At 35.3% G+C, this 22,273-nt stretch overlaps 1 protein-coding gene across 6 annotated transcripts in view; it reads left to right on the plus strand.

Moving 5' to 3' along the window:
* Nucleotides 1–22,273, plus strand: part of LOC106134004 (hepatic leukemia factor) — an 88,334-nt gene that overhangs the window by 19,027 nt on the left and 47,034 nt on the right. For 2 of the 6 annotated variants that reach the window (XM_013333936.2, XM_013333937.2), the window contains exon 2: nucleotides 20,267–20,317. The exons of the other annotated variants lie outside the window; for them this stretch is intronic. In XM_013333936.2, the coding sequence (XP_013189390.1) occupies nucleotides 20,267–20,317 (51 nt within the window). The remainder of the gene's footprint in view (nucleotides 1–20,266; nucleotides 20,318–22,273) is intronic. 6 annotated transcript variants of the gene reach the window in all.

Raw genomic sequence — 22,273 nt, forward strand, 5'->3', positions numbered from 1 at the left:
TTCGTATATACATATGTATGTAGACTTACTTTTTGGATAACAATATGGAATCATGCAAAAACGAATATTTGTGTTCTCTCAGAGTCTTAAATCCATTCCCCATTATATTATCTGTTAAAACAAATTTTAAACTATTGTTGCTGTAGTAAACCTTCATAATATTGCCAGAGTATTTTAGGTATTTAGCATTCACTGATCAACAAAATTGTGATGTCATTCTAGCAGACGTCTATAGAGGTATCAAATAATGATTTTTTTTTATTTACAATAACTTAAGAAATACAGCATTCAGATTATAGAAGTCCGAAGATCCATAGTGTTTGTGCGCGTGTTCCTTTTTTGACCAAGTTATCGAATTTCAGTTACCTAATTTAGCCATTTAGACATATTCTTTTTCCTAAAAAAATGTTTATGCACTGACATTACTATCATTTCTGTATAGGAGATTGTGTTTGTCTGTTTGCAACCTATATCATCGATCTGATTATTCGGGACATGAATAGTGCAAGCGACACAAAGGGTGGTGACGACAAAGCATTACAGGATACCGGGAATGCACTGGAATTATTGTTGATTGAAATTCAGTTGATGTATAACCTGACCTACCCTAACTAGATTCAAAGACAGATCTAGGCATTGTCCTAGCTTAGTGCAAATGGTAATGACGAAAATGTACAATTTCATTAATAAATTCGGATGTAACAAAAATTATGCAAAGAAATGTGGCAAATAGAAAGATAGTCTCTGCCTAAGTACCCGTCCGTGAAAGAGGTGTGGTCCTATTATTATTACTATTTTTATGAAGTACCTTACTGTGTACTTAGTAAATAAATAGGACCAGTGGTTTTGAAGATAAATGATAACATTGATTTGCACAAACAAACACACAAACGCACAACCGTTCCGTCGTGGGTAAAAAAATAGCAATATTTAGCCGAATAATTATTTATATTAAAAACTCTCAATTTTTCTCCTTCATCATAACATATTTCCTAAAGTCGCGATCGGTTATAGACATATAAATAACACCTTCAATGCTAGAAAAGATTTGGCAAAGACAATACGACCGACCTGCCTGACAACTCACACGCTTGAGAATAATTGGTAGACTAATTGTTGGTAAGTGCATTCGTCTTCTCCTACGACATTCAGAGGAGAAAACGTAGTGGTCCTAATATCATCTTATTAAAAATAAGCTCTTGTTCATGTTGCTAAGTGGAGCGCCTTGTTTTCTTTTTTTCTATTATTTGGTTAATATATTTTATTATTATTCTTCCACTTTCCTCTTTTACTCTTCTTGAAATAACACAGTTATAAAATAAATTACGGTATCGACAATTATTAATAGAAGTGCCCGCAGTATAATTCTGTTATATCAAAACATCTTGAGTTTATATCTGAAATTTCTCTACCATTCGCAATTGGATATTCGCTTACAATAGAATAAACTCTAAAGCAGCCGGCAAACGGGCCGGAAAAATCGATACAACAGACTTCAGTAGTTGTGCCAGCAAGAATGAAACGTTATTTCTAGCTCCACATACCGTACATATAATAAAATCGTAGACGAATCTTGTCTGTATATAGAAGATAATTGAAAAAAAAAAACCTTTTTTTATTGAATAGTCAGCATTTAATAACAAAAGAGTATCTTTAAAAAAATGTATTTACGCACGGCACGAAGTTTGTGCACGATATTCAAGATCAACATAGAAAATTGTTTTAGATGAGTTCCTTACGAGTATTCGTCGTATTCTGAAGTGCCGGGAACCACACGGCAAGACAATACTGTACAATAATGATATGTCATGGTGAATAAAAATATGATTCTCATCCCACTAAGGAAGTGACATGATAATTCGTGTTTGTTCTTGCATATCTGATCAAGATACTCGTAACACACATTTACTGTACCAAATTTTACATTGTATAATAATCATACGAAATTGGGTTGAGTAAGTCCATATTATCTTCGGATAAACCACAAAAAAGATTTAATTCGGCACTGAGAGGAGAAAATTAGCTATAAGGTAAAAGAAAGGCCATGCTGGTTGTTAATATTTTACTTACATATTTATCGGACATTCATATACATAGGTGTAGTTCTTATGTACGGGAAAGGTAATTTATTCTCACATAATTCTCATATTTCAGTGACCTCCCCAGATTAGATGTAAAAAATACTAACATACGCGGTAATGATTTTGTATTTGTGAATTCTTCTAATATTCGCAATTTTTTTGCGATGCGTAACAACCTTGCAATAAAACTACCGATTTGATTTGATCATATTAAGTATGAATCTTTTCATTTTTAACGTTTTTGCAACAACGACATTACAAATAAAACCTATTGCTTTCCCAGAAACCGGAATGAATTCAGATTTCCGTGGAAATATCGCAACATCTGAAAATAAAATATTGCTGCAAACCATAGAATTTTGAATAAAAAATATTTCGTATTCCATGCTGCGAACCAAAGGGTTTTTGGTGATTAGACAAAACCTATATTGCAAATATCACAATAATCGTGTTATTGCAGGTGTGGTCCATTATAAGGTATACGAATCACTGTAATAATTAGTGTCAGTTCCCAAAATTGTGTCAATAATTTCAGTTCGATTCTCTTGTTCAGAATATATCATTTTAAGTGATATTTTACATTTTATGAATAGTGAAATGTCTGATTTTGAACAATATCCTGTAGTAACAATAGATATTCGAAAAGTTAAAAATTTCAATTTAACTGAACAGTAATTTTACTTTACGTATTCAGCATTCTAATTGACGATGAATGCCAAAATCCAGGTTCATCTAGTAAGGAAAGAAACTAAATAAATGAATCTGTTAGTTTTTACTGCATTCTCGGTAAAGAAATGAAGAATATTCTAAAGTGTCGGATAAAAAAACAAATGCATTCTGTCTAAATTACTTTATTAACCTTCGAATAACACATACTTACCCCAATTCGAATATAAATAAGGACGGCTTTAGGGCTAGCTTGTGACAAGCTAGCTAGCTAAATGACGTAAAAAAAAGATTTCTAAATTTGACCAAAATTATGCTTGTTTTTGTTGTACGTATACAAGTAAAACTTATTAGCACAACCCAAATTTTCTTGCCTTATTACATTATTTATGCAAAATTTGGGTCCTAACAGTTAGGCAATCGTGCATTCTGTAGACACTGTCACAGGATTAGGTGTCATTGCGCAACTAGCTCTGATAATAAACAGTGTTGTTGCCAACAGTACGATATGCAGATCACTGCTGAAGTCACGATCACATTTTATAGCCGTCATTGAGTCATTGAACACCTTCGGTTTTGAAGTCCGTGACTTTGAACATGAATTAGATGGTGAAGCATCATAATTTTTTATTTCGTGTTTTATGTACAAATTTCTGTTCTTCATGAGATATACAGCATAAATACTCCCAGGAGTCATAACTTGACTTCTCTCGACGGCTTACTGATCACAACTTTATTTTCAAATTCATATTTCAAAAAAAGGCAATTCGATGTATCTACGGTCTAAAACAAAGATTCGCTTAGAGATTTTTTAGTTCGTCAATAAGTACCTAATACGTTCTATCCAATTTTGAAAAGATATCTATTCTATATATCTGTTTGTGTGACAACATTCCAGGCGACTTCTTCACTAACAGAAAAATAAACTGAAAACTAATAACAAAAAAATATAGTCGAAAACAGTGGAAATTAGAGAAATATGTAACTCATTCAGTAAAGTTAATAGAACAATGTCATACAGCCTTTGTGAAACGATTTATGTGATCGCAAGTCTCGCGCAGCTAAATCCAAGTGTTGGTGGCGGAGTCACGCGCCCACGAGTGTTCGCGACCAAGGCACGCCCTCGTATTGGCGCACGGACAATGGTACTTTACAGCTCAAGTGGACTAGGTTGCTTTTTATGGATTCAAAGTTGGATTAGCATAGTTTATTCGCGGTAATGTCTCACTGTGTAGCAATAGTGTGCTGTAAATGTTTCTTAGCTCCCGTTAACGTAGATGTAAATTATTTGGCTTGAGACACAGGGCGCCAGAGCGGATTTAGCCTTTGATAAGTGTACCTAAATGTAAAGCAGATGTACATGCTTTGCAGATTCTACCGTTAATTTCCTCATCTCTTCAATGTGTGATATTTATACAAGCTCCCTTTAGGGAGTACTTTCCAAGTCTTTCCTTTTGTATTTTTTTCCTCATCTAGTTACACATTTAATTTAGCTTTCTGCTTATATTGGAGTACTTACGAAACATCGCAATGATATTGAAAACAAATTTGGTTTTCCTAGAGCAAGTAGAAATCGACCTCCGAAATAATGAGTACTGAATGACAGCGTAGTTTCGTAGGCTTCGGGATGCCTTCTCCATTTTTTGTTTACTTTTTTACCGTCCACGAACCGCATAGAGCGTTTTTATGGACTGAAGGCCAACTATTATAACTTTATTTCAAAGCAATAAGGATGGTAATTCTGTGACTAATCGTGATTTAAACTGGTTGTCGTACTTGTTTTTTAGCAGTGTGAACCACGTGGAGCGTAGCTTATTATTCTAAGTATATGTAGTAGTTATTTTTGTATTAAATAATTATGCTATGATGAGTGAAATGATCTTCTGATATGAACAGCGGTGTACGTAGACTTGTTTGCTTTTACCGATACGGCCACTATCGGATAGCTATCTATCACAAAGTGACTGGTAATCTGCGGTATCATCGCATAGGCACTGCTTCATGATTTTGTATAAAATAATCACTACGATAACGACCGATACGACGTCGGCGCAATGGTTAAGGTGTCCCTCCTAAACCAACACGTTCCAAGCTAGCTGGGTTGGAATGACATTCATTGAGCCACGGTCTTCGGAAAATCTTTAAAGTTCTATCAAGCGTTGTAGGAATTTTATCGTCCAAGTTTAATGCAAAGCAGGATAACTCTGAAAGATTTCGCAAAGGGTACGGGAGCGAGTTGCACACATACTTTAAACTCTCGCGAAATACTTTATATATTGAAAATTCACACTCCACTACTTATAAATTAAATTCTTCAGAGTGTAGAGCAATATTCCACTCGTTCAGTGAAAAATGTTGTTACTCGACACGCAAAGGGTATACAGAACGGATTATATGAAAATACCTGTCGTGAATATAGTTTTGCAATGTGTTCTTTCCGAGCCAGTAGCATAGGACTCTTAATTATCTTTATAAACAACAATAAATAGTCACAATATTGTTTCGGTGTTTGCCCCTAATTAACACGAATGGAAACATAATATTTTGTTCAACAACAAACTGTTGTATTAAAATGTTGCATTTCTCTGAATAAACAACATGTTTGACTGTGAATTGCGATCTCAATTAACGGCTCGACTAACTATCACCTTTGTCTGCGCTCGCCCAATAAATGGAACGTAAAATTAAAACCCCTTTACATCGATGTAATACAATTTGCTGCCAGTAGTTCCATAATTGAGATACGCATATTCTGGCACACACGTTTGCCTTTCATTATCTTTATTGTATTCTTCCCTCAAAATAAAGATTTATTTGTTCCATATGGAGTTCATCTACTTGAAGCATTCCACTACACATCTCTACACTAACCTTCTCGGCAATGCTCTTCAAGATCAAAATAGGCCAACATCAAGAAACGTTTGGAACTTTTTAAATATTAAGAAAATACGCTGGATATTAATAAGAAAATAAATAAGAATTTCATTCACAATAAAATCTGCCATTGATTTCATTGTGAATGAAATTCTAATTAAAAAAATATATATTAAGCGAACCATATTACCGTAACGGGAAATAAGCTCATTTCTCATTTCACCTTTATATTTCCATTTTCACGTGTGAAATTTTATGCAATATTTTTATCGAAATAAAACAAAAATAGAACTTAAAATTCGTTCTTAATTCATATTTGATAATGCATCATGCACTCTACATATGGGAACGGGGATTTTAATCCCGAAAAATAGAATCATGTTTTATTTAAAAGCGGTGTATATACTTGTATGTACTAGCTGACTAAATTTGTTGTGTATTCCTAAAATCCAAAAGTTTTGCATAAACCAATCGGAAAATCACGGCTTTGATGTTTGTATTTTTACAAATATTTGCATGTTTCGACCAAAAAGTGAAAAAGCGCATCTGTATAGCAGATTCATACGCTGCATTTTTAGTATCAGACTGGCGATTTCCCGCGACTTTACTCGTGTTTATTCACGTTCCCTCAACCATGTCCATTTATCCCATCCCATTTCCATTGGAACTAATATTATATATATCCCACTTATTCCATTACGGCGTGAAAACTTTATGAACATGGACACTTTCAAATTTAATATAACTTACCTACCTTGAAACGGTTTTCCTTGCACATTGTCTTTTACAGAGGACATCAATTTAATATTGCAGCTAGAATATATGAGTCTGTCTGGGCGTCCGTGGAGCGCCCGTTTCGTATATTTAGCGACGTCACTCAGCGCCCGACGCGGCTCTAGTTTCCATACCACCTTAAAATAGACAAAGTTCTCCCAAGGAGCCACGAGGTGATTCCTTCTGGACTGGATGAAAACAGGTCGACGACACTTTATACCGGCTCCACTGGGCATTATACAGGTATCATATTACAAAGTCAGAAATTAACTAAAATTTTTTTATATTTTTGAGGATAAAATCTTAAGGACTAAATAAGATTAATTCTTTCACCATTTTTTGCATATATCACGTCTTTACGGGGTAGATACAGCCAACATACTGTATGATCACATTCAGTTGTATTCGCTCATTCTTCCTTTTGAAGTCAAGTATTTTAAAAACTTAATTTAGAAATGAAATTTTACATTCAGGAAGAAATTTAAAAATCACCAACCAATAATAGAGCAATTTCATTCACATACAGGACTTGACAACCTGAGGGACGGCGAGACCTGCCTTCTAGATAGTGGCCGTACCGCACTGATTTCTTATCAGACAAATACTTGATATTGATAAAGCAGAAGATCCGTGTTATGATTTCACACCAGTTTTCATTTTATATAAGCGTACAACATTCGCGGAAAATCTGGATAAAATTGACATATCAAGTGTCAAAAATCATACGTTACGAGTGTACTAAGTAATCGGAATAATACTTAAGTATAATTAAGTAGCCACTCAAGAAATAAAATTATTCTATGGGTACGAAGGGTTTGATGTCCAGGTTTAAGATTAATACTTATACCTCTTTAGAAGATGTATTTTTGTCAAAGAAAGTCTAGAAAAGGCAGAAAGAGTATATAAAATATAAGAGATAATTTACATAATGGTCTGTTCGAAGCTATAATTTTGTGATTCAAATTATTTCATCGTCCCATAAATAAAATATATATTTCATGGCAAACAGGTGTAGATTTTAAAATGGACAACTTTTACGTTGCAACCAGTTAACGTTGAACCTGATGGCGGGAGACGTAGCTTTCTGAGATAAAAGTTTAATCCGTGCAGCAATATCAATTTATTTCCATTACTATATAATAATGATACGATATAATAATGTTCAAACTGATATCAGTTTGAAGTCTGTTATTACTAACGAAAATGAGTTGCTTTTAAAATTAATAAGCAGTATATAATTCATTCTTTCACGAACGAATTTATATTCCCTCCTTTGTACTCGTATTAGCATAGATTACAGAGGGCGGGCTGCTAGTGGTCGTGGGCGGGGAAGCTTTCACATTCATTGTAAACAATTTTAAGTCCGACTGATTGTAATTACCAGAAGAAAATTTGTTGGTTGACATTATGTAAGCAGTAATGTACTCGGTTTATTTGTGCGAGGGATGCTCATATTTACGTAAACATTTATTCACTGCCCACTGTGTTTTAGTAAATAACGTACCTATAATGAGAAAAAACACTGTCGTCATACAATATTTTAAACGAAAAAAGTAAGCGACGTTAAGAAGTATAACGTCTTTATCCTTTACTGGAAAGACAGATCCAGTAACCGCAAGATTATTTACGTTTAAAGACTTATTGCAAGTAAGATTTAGAGATTCGTTGCTTAGCGACAGTAAATCGTTGACAAAATGTTGAGAATCATTAATTATTTCGTAAATCGAAAGTATAATTAAAAAACTTTTTATGACGGGAGAGTATACAAGGCAAGACCTATTTCACAAAGTTGTAGAGCAAAAGCACTGCATAGCTAGGTAAGGAGAGATAAAAAACAAAAATTATATAGTATGCATTAGAACGATGAAGCGATCCTATGCTATCAACAGCGAAGGCGGGTCACTCCGCCTTCTGATGTTATGTTATCAACAGCACCTACTATCTCTGGGGACTGGACTCGTCTGATCTTGACTTGACCGCTGTGCGTGACACGGTGCTCGACTTGTGATATCAGTTAGATAATGTTTACTACTTTAGGCAGGTCAGTCGAGGCGGAAGGGGATAAGGACGGCTGCGAGTGGCATGGCCTCGGCCTGTTTCTGTTACCGTCATGTCATGAGTTGTGACGTAGTTTGTGTTAATTAAAATATCAATGATTAAAGCATAATGAAATATTTACATGTATAGAGGATGATTGAAAGTGGTTTAACTTATGTAGCAGATCTACAAAGAGGGTGTGAATGAAAATGTTGAACGTAGATAAATCTGGGGCCTCTTGACGAATGTTGAAGGCCTGCATGAAGAGTAAGAAGTATTCAGGGTCCTGGTAAGTGAAAAGATGTTCTATCTACCGGGAACGAGGCATAATTTTATATATGTACTATGTCGATCCCGGTTTTAAATTAAGAACACTCCCATTTCTTTTTGATGATGACCGGAGTTACATCGCAAAAGAAAAAGTGAATAGACACTTTCATTTATTACAACCGTTGCATTGCCAGACGTCTAGTACGCAGCCGGTAATAAATAGCAAGCAAAACCTATATAATAACTGAACTGAAATTCTTCTTTAGACAACACTTGCTGGTCCTTCGAGTCGGATCATAACGTAAAGAGGATGTAATGTAAAATTATAGACGTTGTATAGTTGGTACACGGACTTTGAGTTACCAGCCACGACATGACATGAGTAACTACGCAAACGGAAGTGTATCATCATACTATTCTTCCTACCTCTGCGCTCAGCCCTCACGTGTATTGCCCAGTTGTGGAAAGGGAACAAACAAGTGAGATATCCTTCTTGCATATTATTCTACTTTTAGGCGGTGGGCTAGCAACCTGTCACTATTTGAATCTCAATTCTATCATTAACAGCTGAACGTGGCCTATTAGTCTTTCAAGACTGCTGGCTCTGTCTACCCCGCAAGTAACATAGACGTGATTATATGAATGAGAACCTGATTGGCTGTCATTGAATGTCATCGCCAGTGACCCAGTACTCCCGAAATGATTGCGGGCCTCAGCATTGACCTCAATGTAAGTAGACTATATTGAAGCTACACGAGTGCTGCGTGCTAACTCAATCTATACAATATTTATTGAGTTTTATAAATTTATGATATGCGTCAAATATCGGTGAAGGATTCCAGAGTGTCGGTTATACGAGTTAATTTTAAATGAATCCTACCTCTACCAATACCAATGACTCTTTTCCTGAAAGTATATAAGTTTGATAAGTAAGCAATGCTCTTGGAGTGATAACATCGCGAGGTATATCCTGCATCAGAACTGGAAGACAAACGATCCACTATGATTTAGCGTTCCTGAAAGGTCGCTCTGTGTAAAAACTGACCCACTTCAGGATTGTGGTCACGAGTAGACTCGAGCTCCTCTCCAGAAAGGTAACGACTTGACCGAACTACTTTTTAAGAAAAACTCGTATGTTTTGAGACCATGATTTTAAAGACATTTTCTACACTAACCTCTCGGTGAACTACTAAATGGAAAATGTATAAAGTTTAATTTTTTTCTGAAATATAGTCTTTATGACTTTGTGTAATAATTTAGAATGAATAACTAAATTAAACTGAAAGATTTACAAATTATTCAGCATTACATTATACGTTATATTGCAGTGAAAATGACATACAATTTACTTTATTATCGTACATTTTTGTTTTACATCTCAAATTTCAAACGATAATGCTTTCATTAAACGAATTTGAAATTTATAAATTTACCTTTGTATATATTTTATCAAGGAAATAAAGTCAAACATTTAAAATACAGTTATTAGGGATCCTATTGTTAAACAGACAAATTTTGTCTGCTTGGATCATAAGTAGTAGTGTATCTTTACAAATAATAAAATTATTTATCGAAGTTGCGATCAGGTTGACTAAATACACAAGGAGAGTGTAAAGGGAAAGGTCGGAGTGGGAAGACCCAGACGATCGTATCTTGATCAAATTAAGAACGGCCTAACAAAAGATCAGATCAAGAGTACCCGAAACCGCCGAGCTTGCATGAAGAGAGTTATGAATATATGTATATGTATGAAGTTGCGAACACGTCATGGTAATGTTTAATCGAAACTGATAAACTAAGAATAAAGTGCTGTGTTGCAGCGAAGTTAATTTAGACGTTGAACATCGAATGTCAGCATGCAGTGTGGGTGGCAGTGGCTGCGACAATGCTCTATTATTGTGCACTTTATATCCGATATTAAAAGCAACACCGAACGACCGGGGACCGCACCCATTACACCACCCCTTACTCGTTTTAAAACGGTCCGCATCGTGGGCACTCTAATGAGCTATTTTACAAAATTATGAACAATTATAATGATTGCAATAATGGAAGGTATTTTATTTTTAATGCACTTAGTGTTCGGTGTAAACAGTAGGTTTTTTCAGGCAAAACCGAACTATAAGTTAAGATTCTTAAAATAAATTTGTTTTTTAATAATGGGCATGATTATTCTCTATCATTATTTAAATAAATAATTTCTACGTTAACTATCTTACAAATTCACAGGACAACTACGTGCATAAAAATGGTAAAATAATTTTCACTGAACATGTAGAGTTATTAAAATTCCTTGGCACGACTCTACATGTTTTCTTATGACCACTTACTGTAAAATCACAACTTATAGTTATTTGGACAGTTAACATTTTAAATGTTTTAAATATTAGCCTCAACCCAACGCAATGACACTGCAGGATGACGAATAAAGCCACTAGAGCGATACATAAAATTTTGCGAAAACTTTTCCAGCCCAATACAATACCTGAACTATGGATGAAACTAGACTTCTGCGTCGAAATCGACAAAATCCGAAATCAAAATCGCAACTTCAGTTAGTAAATCACTAGTTTTCCAGCTGTGTATGGAAATTTTTACTTTATTTATACAGGTGAGCTGTATAAATAATAATGATGGACTTTATGTAGAAAAACATATTTGTATTCTTTATCTGTCTTACACAAGTGTATATTAAGTAAAGCCAAAGCCTTGCTTTGCTAATTATTTATATAATAATTATCTAGCCAAAAATCTATTGATAAAAATTGAGATGGAACAAAATAAGCAACTTTTTAAATAGACTGCGTTTTTGATGCTTATTTACGAGTAATTTGTCGAAAACCAGTTCTGAACGCTTTTGACTCTTATACGCCTGTTACGATACATTCAAATAAAACGGACTGGAGCCCGTTTATCTGCTCGAAACCACACAAAAACAAGTTTGTATCTATCATTCTCATTCTCATAATCCTTGACCTCATTTATAATTCGATTTTGAGTTTCCTCTGAACACGAAACAATAGCATTTTAAAATAATTTACTGTTTTACGTATTTGTAATATAACTAATGTTCGACTTCATACGTTGTAAGGTTGCTGTCGTCATCACGTACCTCAATGAGTTAATATAACGTACCTAATATGTAAAAGGTGTCTGTGCGTATTACACGCGGTCACGATTGTCACGACAGGTAATTACCTTCATTGAATGAAATAAACAGCTCACTTGCTCGAGTGAAGGAACGAGACTTATGATTCGGCACTAATCATTACAATTATTAAGACGGCTTTTTCATTAATTGACACAGCGGAATATTTTTAGACTTGTATTTTCCCACCGCAAAGTTATTTTGTATTCAAAATTAATTTTAATTTGTAGTAAATAATAAATAAATAAATATATACGGGACAAATTACACAGATTGAGTTAGCCTGGAAGTAAGTTGAAACTTTTGTTACGAGATACTAACTCAACGATACTATATTTTGTAATAAATACTTAGATAGATAAACATCCAAGACCCAGATCATCATCAGAGAAAGTTCGTTTCTCATCATGCCCTGACCAGGATTCGAACCCGGGACTTTCCGGTGTCACAGACAAGCGTATTACCGCTGCGCCACAACAGTCGTCTAATTCGTAGTGAATTAGATGATGTAGCTTCAAAGAGTTCACCATAAAAAAATTGCTAAAATCGTCGAAAAAAGACGAATTACCTAATTAAAAAACTACTGTGTTACCAAAATAACAGTAACATACCTAGCCAATAATCCTTTGTTGATATAATTCTATAGATAAGTCTTGTTACTATTACCTGATTTGCTCTTTTTTCTTTAATATAATTTTTTTAAGACGCAGCTTTTAACAATGACCCGTGGCCGGCCCTTTGCTAATCTCTATATTCCATGACGCACACGCTGATAGCTATTTAGATATCATCGCAGATATAAAACTCAATGTATTTGGCGCCACACAAATATAATGAAGGTAATGATGGAACCCTGAGATAGTTATATTAAACAAAAATGTTATAAAAATTATTAAATAATATAAGGCAAATTGTAACCTAATATGTAATTTCAAACACCGGTAGGCGATAACAATTAAGCAAAAACTAACAGTGAAAATAAACATCTAACGATGGTAAGTTTCGACAACTAAACTACTTCCTCAGAGGGCTGTTATGAGTATATAGTTATAATTAAGTTAAGCGCCACAACTCCATAAGGATTAAAGTTAGAGGCTTCGGGCTCGTGTCACTTCGCCAGTCCGTGGATTATCGACAAGTCATCGCCAACTTTGTGAGAATTTTCTGCGTTATTTTTCCTCACATTCATCTTAAAATATTTCTGCTAGGTTATAATATTCCTTCGTTGATATTGTAACTATTTATTAAAGATATATTTTTGATAAACGATTTTACGTTTGTGTGCACTTGAGTAACGATATAACTATATCAGTTCTTATAGTATGTTACTATAAGAACTCAAACTGATGCATTGCGTGGAATTTTTATTTACTCATTTACATTGAAACGGCCGATAAAGACGGGTTTCCCAAAATTCCTATGAGAGGAAAGCTTTAAAGAAAGACAAAGCAGGCAATAAAGTTACTTACCTACGTGCATCGCATTTTAAAGTCTCAACTTGGCTCGGTAAGCACTCCGTGTTTGGTTTAAACAATTTATTCGGGGTTCCTCTAATTTGAAGTTTAACTTGGTTTCAGAATATTACTGTACTAAAGTTAACATCTTGTCTGGTCGTGGTTGCTAATAACTAGGATGTGCTCAATGCATGAGTAGGGTTGTCAGATGTTAATTTACGAAAGAGAAGACTTCCTTAGAAAGTAATAAGTAGGTGTTATGTTAACATGATTATAGCGTTCTAGTACCTCCGAAGTGTTAAGTGAACAGTAAACACTGGGAAGGCTCGTCACATGTCGCACTGGGATTTGTCTTTTTAGCGTTGACCGCACAATAGACATTCTGTTTTCGATTGTGTTTTGTAGTTGAAACAGAACGTCGCTTTACCGTAAAGTCTGTTTAAAAAGAAGTTGCTGTTCTATATGTGTCTTGTGGCAGCAGATCTCAGCCCATCGAAAATACACGAGAACAGCCAGGAAGGACAGAAGTGCTTTGTTATTAAAAACGTTCACTTATCCAAGGCTTTAGTATGCAGGGATCGTGGCAAGTGGAAAGAGGTAGTCTCTGCCTACCCCTCCGGGAAAGAGGCGTGAGTTTATGTATGTTTGTATGTATGTATCCAAGGCTTTCGTTTTCTTTCTGACCTTTTCACGAAATTGAGGCACATTTAAATTTTAGACTTAAAACATTAATAAGAGTCTAGAGCCAACGTTCAAAGTATCAATTCTGTAAAAATAGGTATCACTTTATGTCTATGCCGCCCGGCGATGCTCACAGAAGAACACGTATGTTTGTCCGGTGCCGGATCCGCATACGGCTGCCGGCGCGCGCTTGGCATCTCGACGTGGAAGTTCTTCGCGCCGCTATTTTCGTACCGTCTGAAATATCTCAGTTGGTTGTCAATTATGAAGTTTCCGCTAGCTAATGGCATATTTTTGAGAACTTATTTAAATTTTACCGAGAGTAATTTCATTTCAAGGCCTTTCATTATCACGTTCTATGACGTCGGTACCTGTGGGGGATGTACTCCATTTATTTTCTTGTTTATTTTTGTCTATGTCACGAAATGATCCGAGTGTGTTCCAGCAACCATATCAAATCACTTGATTTGATATCGTTACTGATTTTACATAGAACGACAGAGTAGGATAACTCAAAGGCGCTAAACCAGAACAAAGGCTGCTTTTTAGCTTTGGATAATTATGTTTTTCCTACGTGGCTTCATTCGGTTTCTGGTGATGTAGAAAATAACCACTCTATATGCTATATTTACCACCACACAGTTCAACATTAACATTAACATTTATTAAGTTTATCTTACACTTAGCATAGGTAATATAGGTGACATAACATTAATATATGTATATATTATATATTAATATATTATAACAGATGTAGGTAATTTTCCGCCCTCTATGAAATGCCGACACATTAGGGGAACATTGTGTTTTTTAAGATTGTGTCACCGAAATCGCTTTAATTTTTCTCAAAAATATATATATTTCGTTCAAGGTCTAAACTTGTCTAGTCTAGGGATTGATTATTTCAATTGACATAATGCGCACTTCGCAATAGATAAAATGTCGGAACTACGGCGTGTGCGTGTGTCACGTGCCGACTCTAGTGGCATTAAAATCATACATTAACGTGCACACAGGAGTGAAGCCTCATTGTGACAATCACCGTTCTGCTCTGAGAGACGCTACAAAGAAGAGAACAACCAAACAGAGAGAGAAGAGACAAACGTCGCTAGGTCAAATCGGTAACGTCATGGTGAATAGTCAGAGAAGAGACGAAATTACATGAAATATTGATGAAGCAAAAGTAGAAAAATTTAATCTCTGTCTAAGTGTCCGGGAAACCGCGTGATGTATACTGGTTTAAGTAAAGAGGTGGTACTGGAAACATAAGTTTCACTTTTCACATTGGGCATACTGTACTAAAAATACAATCTAATAAATTACTAAAAAGCATGTTCAGTTGGATAGCTTATCAAAGGAATTGAGATTCAGTTAGTGACATGTTGCCAGCCCATTGCCAGGAAGTTCGTTACTTAAAAAATGACAAGTTTTTCTTCGAGTTATAACAATAAATTACTATGGATGATTTGAACAAAATTATGGCTTATTGATATTTTGATATACATAATGCCTTTGGATTGACCTCTTCCTTATGAAGCAGATGATGTAAATATGACGGCTATCTCTGAGTTACTATTCGAAATCACAATGGTATAACATCTTCAAATACATTTAAAGGCAGATATCATTTTTGTTCTTAAAGAAGTTGCTATCAGACATACTTAATGAAAATACATGCGAAGCCAGGTAAATACACTGGCAGCAGAAGAACGAGTTATCGATATAAGTGCGGAGGTGTCGGAATTAGGTCGGCAGGAAGGTGGCAGCGCGTCCCCACCACCCTCCACCCCTAGAGATGTGCACAGATAAAAACAATTTCATAAATGTACCCGCAAAAGAGAAAGGTCACCCTATTAAAATACGATATCTCAAAAACTTTCTTCTGAGCTCTTAAAATCACAATTGCAATTGGAAATGCATTATAATGATACATACATATAATCACGTCTATATCCCTTGCGGGGTAGACAGAGCCAACAGTCCTGAGCGGACTGATAGGCCACGTTCAGTTATTTGGCTTTAAGATAGAATTGAGATTCGAATAGTGACAAGTTGCTAGCCTATCGCCTAAAAAAAGAATCTCAAGTTTGTAAGCCTATCCCTTAGTCGCCTTTTACGACATCCATGGGAAAGAGATGGAGTGGTCCTATTTTTTTTTTGTATTGGTGCCGGGAACCACACATCACCTTATAATGATACTAGGTTTTATAACTAAGTTTAAAAACGTACGAACATCCTATAAATATCTTCCGTTACTAAGTGCCTAACAGACCGACAATGCACAACAAAACCCCTGGGTCTAGAAACTTGAAATTTTACAAGTAGGTTCCTTACATGGTATAGGGGTGCAATAAAAGAGAGTCTACGCGACGGGAACAGTGACACTGATTTTGCGTTTATCGAGGGTGGAGCCGCGACCGTTCTCTAGTTTTACTATAATAAAATTCTATAGCTACTGTCATTACCGACAATTTGAATGACAAATCAAACGCAGGCAGTGCATTGTGGCCGATGTTTGCCTATTTATAGGGCTTATTATGCATCCATTATATATCAGCAACTGCCTCTTTTTCTAATGACCGCAACAATTGTTATTTCCACGAAGCGACGGATTAAAGTACAAAGTGCCGTGTGTTATTTTAACGTTGTTTTTTCTATAACAATATTTATTTGTTACATTATTATTGTTTGTGTGGTTTAAAGTTGTGATAAAAGTAAAGAAGGCTTTTTAATTTATAATCATTGTATTTAAATTAAAATATACATAAGAAGAATATGCTCGTGGCTTCTTCCGGGAAATGTGCATCCATAGACCACATGTATACCTACATGCCTAATTTCAAACCACTGTCTAGTTAAATTTGACTAGAGTCTTCTAGTAGTCTTGTTTGAGATGTGCATTGATAAATCATTAAAGTTACTCATACACCATACAAACCTAAATAAGTAGATAGTATTATACGAAATAACTTTTTAATAAAGCAAACAGAAGCTTACTTATTCCTGAGAGTATGTCGCCAGCGCATTGATCTCAAGACGTGTTCAGAACATTCATATAGTGCACCTATTGTGTGTCAGGCTACGAAACCCGCCCACCACTCACGTTGTTAAAAGTTATGCGAATCTCCGAAGTTGTGTAGTTGCGGTGTCTCGTCCCGGGGTTTTATTGTTCCCTTCCAGAACTCCGTTTACTACATCTCCAGCAGAATCAGTCGTAACTCGTAACACATATTGTTAGTCAACTGAAAATGTCTTGTTGTGATAGCTTTGTAATAACACTAGCTTTTAACTCGCGCGAATTTATATGATTTACAAGACCATATATTTAAAACTAGCGACCCGCCCCAGCTTCGCACGGGTGCAATGCTGATACTAAATACACTACAGAAGTCGGCCAGTACTGCTGCAAGCGCTACTTCCCGCAATTTTAAATCTGTAATATCTTCGAAAATATTCATTTAAATCTTGTGCTGTAAAGGACCATATAGATTTTTTTGTAGGGAAAAATTACACTAATTGAGTTAGCCTCGAAGTAAGTTCGAGGCTTGTGTTACGAGATACTAACTCAACAATACTATATTTTATAATAAATACTTATATAATAACATCCAAGACCCAGGCCAATCAAAAAAAGTTCTTTTCTCATCATGTCCTGGCCGGGATTCGAACCCGGGACCTCCGGTGCAGACAAGCGCAACACCGCTGCGCCATAGAGGCCGTCAAAGATCTTTATTGAATCAACAATGTATTTAAGCTATTTAATTAAATAAGGATTAATGCTGTATTGGTTAAAATAGTTTCAACATTTGCCATTATTTGTCGTGAAAAGTAAATGACAAAAAAATTTTATTGTGGGATATCCATGAGAGATAGACATATACCATCGCGGTGTTTTCTGTAGACCTTTTTAATGTTTACAAATAATTTGTACACTATTTTCATAAATCTCGTAGGTTTCAGCCTGCGTTTGCAATGTAAGCGGAAAAAATATGATAATTGACGACATCACATTAGAAACCTCAAAAATAACAGTATTTCTCCACTATTTAATGGATGTTATTATACGTGTAAACCTTCCTCTGGAATCACTCTATCTATTTATATAAAAAAACGCATCAAAATCCAGTGAGGTGTTTTAAAAATTTAAGTATACAAAGGGGCATAGGGACAAAGAAAGTGTTAATCATAACATCACTACATAATATAAAACTTTGTTTTATATTATGTAGTGATTAAGCAGATACTCAAAGACCTACATGCGTGAATTTAGCGCCACTTACAAAATATCAAAAGTACCCTACGTCATTCTCCACGCAAAAAATCAAGAAGATTGGTTCAAATAACGCATAAATAAATAACAAATAAACTTACTTTTGCATTACATAAATAATAAATGCAGTTATTTCTTTTTTGAGAAAATGGCGTGTATTTTGTGTTTGTTTGCATATATGTCTAACGATCCCAAAGTTGAAAGGTCTTATTATTTGGCCGCTTTACTCACCTATTCCTCAGGCTGCAACTACCTACTCGACAATATATTTTGTACTAGACAAATTGCGAAGTGCATCGCAAAAATTGGTTCGAAAATGAAAATCTCGCCGATCGGAACTAATGCCCAGCGTTATAGCGTCGGCAGCTTTCAGAATAAGGCGATAAGGGAATATCGTGACTTTTCTCACTTTAAAATGCTTTTGTTTTACGAGGAGAACAGTTTTGTAAAATATGGGTATATATGTACACAAAATTACGCCTTTAACTGGAGAGTTAAGTAGAGACTACATCTTATCAGTTGTCTTGATCCCTGCATATTCCTTTCGCGTCATCCAAATTCCTATGATAGGCCGATAAAATTGTCATCACGATTTGACATTGACGGGATAATGTTAGATAAATGTTAAATGTTCTAAAAATATCGGTAAGCTTATTTCATAATTCATACCTATAGTAAAGTAATATAAAGTTGTCTTAGCATATTTAGCCTGCAAATCTGTTGTGACAGACAGTCAGCCAAACTGTTATCAAATCATAACTACAGATAAGAATTGTGACCTCTTCTACTACTTTGGACTACGATACTGCAGATAGGAAAAATGTGATTGGATTTTGTTCTACTTGGATGGATAATTTTCAAGGTCATTAGCAGTCCATCTTTAACATCAAAACCACTGAACCGATCTCGATGTGCACTGCGGAAAAGAACATAGAGTGCCTTTCACGCGGGCAGAACTGGGGGGTTTAAGCTAGAATATAAATATCGCCTTAGGAATCTTTGTTTTCTTTTCCCCGGAGACGAGCCTTCGTAGATTTTAAGAGCAACGTAAGTATCATAAACCTTGAAAGCTGGAAGCTTGTCGACAACAAGAAACAAGACAAAGGCAAGATCACGAAAATTTGCTTTTATTCCACAGTTCGAGATCATCCTCTCATTTTTCAGTTTCACAGTAGCGCTTCTAGACATAGGTACCATTTCGTACATACCACGTTACTGAAAATTATACTTTATTTGTTAAGATTGCTTTAACTATTACCTCCCTGATGCTCATTATTACGACAAACTTGATTCTACCCGCAACACGGATGACGATGCTTTTTTGCCGAGATCGGATACTCTATCCATCAATCATTGTCGAGGTCGCGATAAGACCCCATCAAAACATTATAACTATTGAAATAATGGGGAGAGTAGGTAATCCATAATCTACGAACATGATCTAAATTTATTGCCACCAGTACTTTAAGATCAAACACAGGACATTGACCGATATTCGAACGATTGGGTCTGAATAACTTTAGAAAATCTTCAGGGTAAATTAATAATTACATACATATAATCATGTCTTTATTCCGAGGTTGACAGAACAGTCTTGAAAAGACTGAAGGCCATGTTTAGCTATATGGCTGAATAATAATATTTTATTTTTCCTTCACCAAAGTCACATACAGAGAACATGTAAAAATAAAAGAGAGCAAAAACGGCGTAAAAAAGCACGAATTTGGTGGAATGATGGAATTTTGGTCAATCGCCTAAAATAAGGAGTCCAAGTTTTAAACCTTTATTTTAATTGATTTGAACAATCTGCATGGGATGTGAAGCAACTGGCGCACACCGTTTTTATTCATTACCAGACCAGTATGGAAGCACAATAATAAATACTAACCTTTTTTAATGTTATTTATACACGAATCATCTCGCATCAAATTAAATGTCATTCGATTTCAAATGTTTGACTTATACATTTTTAAATACTTAAGGTTCTTAATTATATTTTTGTATTTTTCAGGTGAGCGCCACTCCACATTCTGTCGCCAACTTTACGGTCGGCGTCGTGGAGGTAAGTGCCTGCCATCCCCGCCCCACGCCTCTCACCCGAGGCCAAAGAGAGAGAATCACGTCAAAACTGATGTAATGTCGCCATGGGTAAGGTTTATCTGGCGACTGGCAGTTTCTCTGAAGTTAGCTGTAAAGCACTGCTTTTTTTTATTCTACGCCGCCAATAGCGCCTAACTTCACACTCTTTCAATTGCAATTAGTCTTTCAGCTTTGATGTTGGACAACATTCGACGCACCAAATCGTATTACAGTTTTGCTTATTTTCTTTAATTGTGTTGATCGTTCAGGTTTAATTTATAAAGGGTAAACATGCCTTTAAGGCTTTGAAATTTTGGAATAGTCAAATAAATATCGTAATGGAAATTATAAAAGGTCATTACTTCTTCACGACATTATATTAAAATTTAATTAATTCTGGACAACTCCATCTCTTTCCCATGGATGTAGTAGTATTCGATTTAGGGATGGGCTATTTAATTGGGATTAGTAAGTGATGGGCTAGCAACCTGTCAATATTTAAATCTCAATTCTATCATTAAGCCAAACAGCCGAACGTGGCCTATCAATCGACATTCGATCGAATTCGATACTGTTGGCTCTGTCTACCCGCAAGTAATAAAGTCGTGATTATATATATGTATGTTTATTAAAATTTAATAATCACAACATGTGATCGAACAAATTTTAGCTTGGTCTAACCAACTTATCGTCCACACCTTGAACTATAACACAAACACGTTAATACATTTATTAATCATATCAATATAACGAATCAATAAACACATCAGTGTAATCTAATGAGAAAGCACTACTACCGTTTGATTTGTAGCTATCGTTCATTGTTTTATTTCCGCATCATCAAGCTGAAGTTATCAGGTGAACAGATTTTCCATTTGATGAAACAAAATGTCACGTTAATATTACGGGCAGTTATCGAATATCTTAATTGCACGCTTTAGCAACGTACAGCACTTGGATCGAAGTAATGGATGTCATATGAGGCATATTAAACGAAGTAGTTTATAATGCCAAAATACTTTCCTTTCCTTTTAATTATGAAATGGGAATAGTAAAAGCAAAAGAAAACGTCAAAAAATATGATCATGAACCAAAGCCGTGAGCAACACTAATTTAAATAGTGACATCAATACCGCATTACCAGTATTTTGAACATAATATTTTGAACAGAAAGTCCGAAAGAATTAATGTAAATATATACAACGGTGTGATTACAGTGTATGGAATATTTTTAATGCGGGCGCGCGTAAATAGGTGCACACATTTTGTTTCACCGAGAGTGCGCATTGGAAGGGTTAGCTGTACTACGGAATGTTGGACATAACAAAACCGTTGACTGAATCCATCCAAGAATGTGTTTGTTTACACTTCCTACCCGCATTAGAAATATATGGTACTATGAGGTATTGGAAGGCTGGGAAGTTAGATTAGTATAATTTTATATTAGTAATAGTAATTTTTTATTAGTGTTTCCGTTACTATCGACATAAAGATCGGTTTAAAGGTTTATAATTTTTTTCTAGAAAACAAGCGTTCGCGATGAAGAAAGACTAGAAAAGTTTAGTTCTTTGCTCCGGTCTATAGACCAGAGTACTTTTCGTAACATCATCTGTTTTTTAATGTAATATTCAAAAATTTAAATTATAATATTAAAAAATCCCATGTTTTTCGTATCGTTTCGGGATTTTTATGTAATGAAATATTATGTATTAAACATACAACTTATAAAAACACGCATTTATAAACGCGGCAAACGGCGATGCACACTCTAAGCGTGATTTAGCTCAATTGGCCGCGCAGATATTCCACCAATGTCGCGTTTTGTGTGGTTCGTGTCGTCGCCGCGGCTGGCTCGCTGACAGCACATTCTCCTCAGACCCATTCTCCATGCTGGCGTGTCACATGCCGCGATCACGGGACGAACTCTAGTTGTATTTAT

This window comes from Amyelois transitella, chromosome Z (genome assembly GCF_032362555.1).
Source record: "Amyelois transitella isolate CPQ chromosome Z, ilAmyTran1.1, whole genome shotgun sequence".
NCBI lineage: Eukaryota > Metazoa > Arthropoda > Insecta > Lepidoptera > Pyralidae > Amyelois > Amyelois transitella.